Here is a 9,890-nt window from a genome sequence, read left to right on the forward strand (position 1 = left end):
AATTTTGCTGCAATATATAATATAGTGGGAAGGTAGCCCATTCACAAATTATTTTTAACTATGAACTTATATATAGTACCATATCATACTATACACGATTCGTGTTTATTATAAATACGTCAATAGGTGTGTATCAATCGTATCATTATATGCCTTTTGTAAATATTACACATGGTTTAATTACAAATAATGCAATAATTCTATAGATAGATTGATATTAATATAATATAATATTTCATTATATGCTACGACTTTATTTTTAAGTTTACTACGAATACCTTATTTTACTCAAAATTATTAGTAAAACGAGTTTTTTGTGATAAAATATCTACATTACAACTCAAACGAGGAGTTTTGGAGTTGTTAATCATAATAAAATAGACACTATATTCGATGCCAACAGGTTCAGAATATTATGTAGGGGATACAGTCAATTATTAAATAAAAATAACCCTAAGATTTAGACTATGATTTTCAAAATAATCATTTGCTTCATAATAACAGTATAAAAGTAAAATTTGTTTGGAAATAAAGGAAGAGTTATTTATAATAACAGGGTATAATAATTTATACTGGCATAAGCAATTTTAATATTTTAAAATATATTGTTATGTTTTATAATTTTAAAGTATATTTAAAAAGTCCAAACATCATAATTTAAAAAAAATGCATAAATAAAGAATAAAAAGAAGTAACCGAGTAAACTTAGTTTATGGAATTTCTTTGTTTACGGAATTTCACTAGGCAGTAATCGTAACATTTTTTCAGATAATTTTACATTATTATTATTAAAGGTTATTAAAGGTTATAACTGCTTCGTGAATATAACAATACAATTAATAGTTTTCATGATATTTATATAGAAAATGTAACCAAAATTATAACGTCGTGTAACTATTGAGTACCTATATTCTTATTATCGATTAAACCGATTTTGAGTGAGTATATATACTTTAGGACTTATCGATTAAGATGATTATTTGGGAATACGTTACCTTGAACGGAGATTTGATTTTCGATATAATAATATTAAACCACAAGCAATTTATTATCTTAATATAGAGTATAATATTCATCCTTGAATATGTCAATTCAAATATTGTCATAACGCGAATTCCCAAGTTAAACTGGGATATTCCTTAGATTTTAAAATATAATTTTAACTTGATTAAAATTGTAATTTCGACTGCTAATGTTTGTCATTACTATATGTTTTTTATTTTTTACTTGTACAGTTTATTTTTAATATAAATTTTACGAGTACTTATATTGAAAAGTTGATGTATAACGTGTAAATAGACTGCGAATAATTATTGATAAAATTATGAATTAAATTCACGTATTCAAAAAGAAGACGTGAAAATAGGAAAAATATTAATGTTTTTTATACGAGTATAATTTTGATTACTTAAAACAAAATAATAAAAATTTATTATAATTTAGTACAATCTCTAATAGGTATATCTGCACGATTGGGGAAAAAATTATCGATAGTGTCACAGAGGAGCAAATAAAAAATAAAAGCATACATAATATTATATTCATGCTATAAGCATACTGTATACAGGTATGCAATATTATAGAAATGTTAAATGTCAAATATTATTATACGTATTTTTGAGAACATTTTAAGAGGATATTAACTGAAGTTTATTGGGTAGTTTTAAATAAAAACGAAAAATAAACATTCTTTTTTTTTTTTTTTAAATATAGAACATAAAAGATTTCCTGAATTTTAAAATGTTATACTTGTTTTTTACGACGTCATTCACGTTGGTTAATATTTTATGCACATACCATTGAAACATTATGAAACAATTTAAATTTTTTGTGATAAATGTCAAACTAATATATCACATATTTTACAACATTTTGAATCATTTAGATGTACAAATTTAATTACGACTAATGAATTATTATATAGCTTATAGACAAACTAGCCACTGCACTATTTTACTGGAGTGGGAAAAAAGCTAATAGACGATTTGGCGGTAGAGTTGAAAGAAGATACATTTATTCCAAACGTATGTCTTCCAAAACATTTAATACGAATTTTGTGTGCGGCCTTTTATTACATCATAGTCCGTAATTGATACTTTAAGTGCCAGGAACATGTAACGTATGTTTAAAGTGCGTTTAAAATACTCACATAGCACAATCGACAAATATTTGTTTGTGTTATTGTCTTCTGTACGATTAACGGATTAAACGACATTTTTACGCGTCGAATATTCTACGGATTAAAATATTAGTAACAGATAAAAAAAACATTAAATATTATTATGGTTTTCGCCATAACAATTTCCATTTAATAATTTACAGTAGAAAAGAGGGTTTTCATTTAAAAGCAGAAGTTTGTTTATTCACAGGACACTCCTTAGTAGAAAATCTGAAGAATTTGACAGTATAGTCTTAAAATATATTATTTAAAATATCAAGATTTTGATTATTTACAATATCGAAAAAATAAAGAGGCGAATACCTATGCTTGGTGTATCATTCTGTATGTATAATATAATATATTGTATTATTATAATATTATTGAATAAAAATTTAACTATAATAAGATAACGGACATGCGTTTTATCAAAACCATTAATAGCATTTGATGAGGTCGATGAAGATCAAGACAACCACCCATTGAGCCTTTAACTTATCTAATTATTAAAACTTGATGATAAAAATGATGACATTTTAGTACTGAATGTTATTATTATGTATCTACTCATTACAAGTAGATTTAGATTCAGTATAATTCATTTTTTTCCTACGAATAAACATATGTACATTAGAAAGTTTGTGTTTTGTACTATAAAGTAGTATACTAATAAGATATATTTATTCTACATCTTTGGTATGCTACGCCATTATTGTATCGTTATAAATTTGAATAAGTATATTTTGTTGATTATAATTTATTGGTATTTTCCTTTATAGTTACATAACAGACATGTTGTAATAAACATTCGTAAAATCACTATCACTAGATTTACATTTTAAAGGAGAACAAAATATTGTTATTTTCTGCATACAAATCTTATGGTGTGTATCACAATAAAACCTCTATTGCCATTATTATACTTTTAATTACTTTTGTGGTATCAGTTGTTTTTTCTTATAAAATGATAAATACTTTCATTTTTTTTTTTTTAGTGGCCGTCAAGTTTATGTTAAGATAGATGGGTGACTTTTAATATAAGAGCTATACAAATCATTGTTCACTTTATTTATGTTGAAGCATAGAATATTTTAGTTGATAATGTATTCATTTCAATCGAGAAGGCCGCTACAAGAGAACCATCGAAGTGGAAATCTGTGGATAATTATGTTTAGTAAAAGAGACGACACCTACTTCTGTAGGTCAAACTATCGTTAGTTTTTCTTATCATTTAAATCTCTTCAAATATCCCACGGGAACGACGTATTCAAATCACTAGATGTTATATAGTCTTTATAGTACACAATTATTTTCGGAGATCAATTTTTTGGACTTATCCGTTGAAAAAAGTTCCACTATATATCACAAAATATATTGTTTTAAAAATATAATAGTTTTTGAAATCATAAAAGAATAGTATCGTTGAAAAAAATTATAAATTTAGCATTTATCTTATAAATAGATATGCCGTATACATCGTTTGTACATTTCTGTGTTAGGCGTACATCTGATATAATTCAGCAGCACTGTTAAAGTAGTCGGGGGTAATAATAATATTGTATTTTAAGTATATAGTATCATATTATTTCAATGGCTTTTAGAACGAACGTTCGAGGCGTTAAATTACCGTTTATACAGTGTATCTGGTTAATATTCAATTAGGGCTCTGTCGCAGGTATAACAATATATCACACGGGCCTATATAATATAATAGTATTATATTGTCGATCAGTGGCGGAATTTACACCATTTGTACACACTGCATAATGCACTTAACAGCATACGGTCTCGAATCATTTTAGCTGGTTCATCATATATAAATTGATTTTTGATCGTCGTGCTTATAATGTTAGGCGCATTGTATCATAAATTATAATTAAGTATTTTGTTATTAAGTTTGGCGAAATCTATTAGTTATGTGGTGTCTTACAATAATTCTGTATAATGGATTGAGTTATTGCTAAGATGTACGCGCGGAAATTAGGAATTTAAATATACAATAATATATTATGTATATTCAAGAGGACTGCATTTTAAACCTTTTTTTTCTAATTATATTGTATAACTTAAATCGGTAAAAAATTAATATATTTCAATATTCGCACCTCTAATTACACCGATTAAGAGTTTTTTTTTAATTCATTTTATTAAATTTTCCATATTTTGAATATTGTTTTATTAACTAGATGAACTATTGATTAGATTTGATCATAATGTAATGATACATTACATTTTATAGGTATTTAATGTTTTGGTGTATTTAGTGTATAGAAAATCAAACTCATAAGGTGTCCTTTGATATAATATAGTTCTTTTAAAGTACAATTTGAATATTTAGCCATTTAGGTTTATCTATGATATAAGTTGTTGTAAACGATACCACGACGGTGACTTTGATGCTATTTTTACTGTCGATAAAATATAATGATATGTTACGCGTACTTCTTATGTTGAAAATATGCACGTATGTTATGTTGCATAGATTTTGGGCAAAAACGAAAGCTAGGCGAATAAGAATAGTTCAATGATGTAATAACCACTAAGAATCGTTATTAATTAGTGTGACTTTCCATTTTAGTTGTTCTGTATTTAACTGGGTTTTATGATCATAGTCGATATCATTCGATAGAGAGAATCAAGAGTTGTGTAAAAGCATTTAAATCGTGCTCCCCTCGATCTTCAATATATCTTTAGATATGCGTCAATGCCCTCGACGTGAGCATCAAAAGTTATAATTATCAGTATACAAACCTATGCCTATACACAAATTGAATAATTTGTTTTGAAGACAAAAATTACTAATGGAAATTTAGGTATCGTGGTTACCTGAGAGGTGTACCTACGTTATTAATCGACATAATATTGCATTAAATAGGATTATAAAACGTTTTTAGCAAAGTTTACAGAGCTAAGTGGAGCAAATTGAATTTCAATCACTTAAGTTTGTCTTTGGGCTAATTCCACCGGAAGCTTTGACATAATAGTTTGCCATGCATTAATATTATACACGTATAATCTAGTTTAGTAAATTCATATTCATATACAATATACATTATACATATTATTATAGGAGTTCAATATCCCTATATTATTAACAATAATATCATATCGAAATAATTACAAATTGAATTATCATTGTTGTTAACGAGTAACGTTAACGGTGTTAGGAGACATTAAAAAAAATTAAACTACTTGAAGGATACAAGTGAATAGTTTTAATTATAATAAATACATTATAACGTTATTATGCTTAATATATTAAAACATTTATAAATATCTTGTAATCATAGAATTATCATTCTGTCAATTTCCATCGAAGAATTTAGTAAATTTTTCCTTGTTAATAGATAATCGATGATATTATATTATAATGCTAACCAATTATTTTGATTACAGGTCGAAGTCAACGTCCGTTGTATAGAGGGCGTGAGAAAACTGGTGTTCAAATCAGCGCTGAGCTGTTCGTGTTATCACTGCAAGAAGGAGTGATTTTTATTTTCTTATTGGAAATTTCACTACATCATGGAGACAAAATATTTTTGATTAGAATTTTTAAACATCAGCAAACGCTATTATTACTATTACATGCGAGTAAACTATGTTACTCTATAGTTACCTCAATCGTAATTTATAACTCATAAATAATTAATACCATTAATACTGTACTTAATAATAAAATAATAATTATATTTCGGTTGTACAGTTCGGCACTCAACGTCTAGTCTGAATATTATATAATAGTATTTTAGTTACATGCACATTATAGACCTGGATTATTAGTTTTACTACTTATTATTACGATTCATGATATTATTATAATTAGACGATCGAATGGTATAATAATTTTTTTTTTGTTTAATAAAATTAATTAAACCACAACATTGTGTGAATAATTGTTTCCACATGTTTTTCCCATTCTTTTCAACCAGGCTGAAGTGCGTGAGACTTATACAAGTGCACATCAACGCTGAGCATTAAATTATCACTACATAAATATATATATATTTACTTGGTAAGTATACAATTGTTTAGCGCAGTGGAATTATGATGACTGTAGAGATCGAAGAGGATTGGAAATTCAACGTTGGTGACGGATTCCTGTTACACGACTGGTAATCCTGCTAACTAACTTTACTGTACCAGTTTTGTGTTTCTGTCACTAATAATTTTTAACGACATTTTTAATTGCATCTGCAAAAGCTAATGTAATCCGCAAAATTACAGTTAAATAAAACAATTTTAAATTTGTTTAATAATTGTTTAAAAATTGCAATTGAACGATATAAATGGGAATTAGCGTTTCCTATAGACGTACGACTTCATACCCATGCATAATTCAGACGATCAACGATTTCTGACAATAAACTCGAAGTTTCCTACTATTGTACGTCAGTAGTTTTTTGGTTAATATGTATATCAATTTTTGATTATCTAGGTGAACGATTAGACTAGTATCAAGCGAAGACATATTATAAATTATCTCAAACCAGGGTGTGACAAATCAAGTAAATGAAAAACCTATTAGGAGCTTTCATACTTTCTCAAATAAAAATAAAAATGTACTAATTTGACCACTATAAATTAGTAAGTACTGTGAAAACGATTATGAATAAAATAAGCCAAGTTATGTAATAAGTATAATTTTTTTTTTTTTTTTTTTTTATTGAACAAAAACTAACTGATGGAAGTATAATTTTATTAGTTATCTAAATCGTAAAAAATAATACAAATATAATGTAACATTGTAAGAACTATAATTTATGTATAAAAAATCGTACCAATTAATTATTGATTTTTATGCAAACACAGCAACATCGACATGCACGGCAGCTTAAATTTTAGTGATTATTTATGGCAATTTAAATTCATGTCCGTGCAGCAAACAATTTTAAAACTCATATTTTAAAATTCGATTGGTTTTATATTTTTAAACATAGATAACAAATTTTATTTGTCGAGAATATTCTTTTCAGTTGATCGATGGTCCATATAATTTGTGATTTTTAATGAATATATACTTATGTCCACAAATGTCAGGGTTTTAAATACATATAAATTCGAGTCCTAGTTATAAAAATCTATTTAAAGTAAAGTATGTTGTATATTATATGGCACGTATGTTTTTGATTTCAAACTAGTGTTTTGAATTATTATCGCGATGAATAGAACAGCGTCGGGGTCAATAGAGGTCTTGACGATTTCGAAATAAAATAGCTCTATTCGGACACGGTTCGAGAGAAAAATTCATAAATACGAACAGTAGGGTTATTATTTTCTTATTCGTCCGTTTCATCTTTGTTCGAGTTCATAATATCGTAACACCAACAAACGAAAACATCACGTCGAGTCCATGCGAAACAGTGTAGGGTTTCCAAATCGGATTTCGAAATCAAGGTCTATTATGTATGTTCAAATACGGTGGTAAATGTATTCCCCAGGATCGATATTATAGCCGCTGGGTAGACAATTTGCGGAAAAATATGTTTTTCACCGCTGAATGCAATGTACTTACATGTGCGGTGTATTAACGAATAATACGGTGTAACGTACGTAGAAAGATACATTTTTATATAATACACTGATTCGAATCCTTTACAAATCGAGTTTTAGAAATTGAGTTTTTTAATATGGCATTCTCGCAGTGCGCGTTAAATAACCGACCACACAGTAGGTTGTAGCCGTTCTCCGCAATAATAGACCAGGTACCGAGAAAAATAATCACTCACAAGCAGATCGATTTCAACTGAATAAAAATGATTTACTTTCTTGTTGTGTTTGAAAATATTTCGAATCATACGTAGATATTATAATATAGCTGAATCCATACAGATAATGAGATTATACGAGGCAGGGTAAGTCAATGATATATTTCAACTCGGTTAAATTAAGATAACTATATTTTTGGATTGATTAAACTGATTGACTGATTGAGCAACCTGAATTATGAATACACCTATTAAGTTTGCAAATAAATAATAATTTAACTTTAATTAATCTTATTTTTAATTACTCTTGCCGAGTTAGTTCTTTTTTCAAATAGAATTACGAATATTCGATTATTCACATTTAAAATACAGAACGTATTATGTTTTATTTATTTTTTTGAAAAAAAAAACCTAACACATTATTCATGTTTAGGAAATTAATTAACAGAAAACTTTTAAATTTTAATAAAAATATACTTTGTGTATTAGCTGTTCACGCCAGTTTGAAATTTACAAAACATTTAACTCACTTCAATACTTAAAAGCTTAGAAAATGCATAATCATTAACTGTACATGACACGTACATATAAAATATATAACAAAGTCGAAAATAATAGTTCAACGTCAATAATGTTGTGCTTCCGGTCGTAGTAAATTCAGCGGACCAGACGAATGCACCATGTGTCTGAATATATTGATTAATAAAGAATATAATATATATAAATATATATTATAATATCCTCGAACAATAGGTTATAATATAATGAATATCATATTTTTTTTTGGAACAATATCTCAAAATAATATGATTTACTATGAAATTAATTTTTATACCATAATAAAAGTTGTCTGAGATTAATATAATACTGAATTATTTTGAAGGGTGTCATATCATTTAATCGTAAATAATTTACCACATGACAATTTATTGCAAAATAGTTCATCGCAATAAAAAAAAATTGAGAAGTAAGGAGATATCCACCATTTATATATATATAAATTATATATTATTATAGGTAGGTACATACATTAATAATTTGTAAAAATGATTAAAAAAAATCATAAATACTAGATCCATTATTTCATCAATTTAATTAATTTGTTAAATTAATTTTCAAACACCATTTTCTTTAGTGTAATCGTGTAATCATTTAATTATCTGAGGAACTATTCATTCGAATTTTGATTTAGACTTTGATAATTTGAAAACAATTATCTACTAAATAATTTACAGTATGTAAAATGAGGAAGGTGCTCTCATTTAAAAAAAAACAGAATTTCATGTCGTCATACTACACAATAAAACATTTCAAAAATTTGGAAGTACTGTATTTAAGTATATCATTATTATTATTAAATATATTGTAATGAATTAATTATCAAATGAAAATATTTTGTGAGCATTATCCTGTATATAATAACTATGGAAACGTGATTAGTGGTGAAAGGATACCTAAAGAATAACTTGCTTAGCTTTCTACTCTTTTGAAAAAAAAATCCGTAATTCTTCGAAATCTTGAGTTTCAGTTTAATATTACAGCCCAAAGATGGTTGGACTTATTCGTATTTTTAGTTTCAGTTACTTCCGTGTATTAACTAATTGACTGTTTGGTCAAAGGAAAAACTGACTTTTTGGAAGATTTGAAGTATTATATTTATTTGGACAAATAGTAGTTACATTTTAGATACTGTAAATTATTTATTACCTATGTTTTTATGTGATAAAATGTGGAGATATTAGGTTTTTCTTACCATTCAAGAATAAATAATTCACAGTAATCCGTAAGAATTCAAAATAATGTAATGTACCTATAATATTTTTACTTTTTAAAACTTCACGAATTCAGGGTTTTAAAATTATTTACTTTTATTTGGTTTTCATAGGCATACGTCATAACATTAAATGAACTTCAGTGGAATAATTTTTAAGCAAACACAATATTTATTTTTACCATTATTGCACACAATTGTAAGATTTAACGAGCAATTTATACAGTATTTGAGAAAAAATATTTTTATCGAATTG

At 26.5% G+C, this 9,890-nt stretch overlaps 1 protein-coding gene across 2 annotated transcripts in view; it reads left to right on the forward strand.

Moving 5' to 3' along the window:
* LOC114132315 (thyrostimulin alpha-2 subunit) overlaps window positions 1-6,037 on the forward strand; it is a 45,319-nt gene extending 39,282 nt beyond the window's left edge. For both annotated transcript variants that reach the window (XM_027997739.2, XM_027997738.2), the window contains one exon: window positions 5,555-6,037. In XM_027997739.2, the coding sequence (XP_027853540.1) occupies window positions 5,555-5,647 (93 nt within the window). In that variant the 3' untranslated portion in view covers window positions 5,648-6,037. The remainder of the gene's footprint in view (window positions 1-5,554) is intronic.
* The last annotated feature ends 3,853 nt before the right edge of the window (window positions 6,038-9,890 follow it).

Source organism: Aphis gossypii, chromosome 3, assembly GCF_020184175.1.
Source record: "Aphis gossypii isolate Hap1 chromosome 3, ASM2018417v2, whole genome shotgun sequence".
Lineage (NCBI taxonomy): Eukaryota > Metazoa > Arthropoda > Insecta > Hemiptera > Aphididae > Aphis > Aphis gossypii.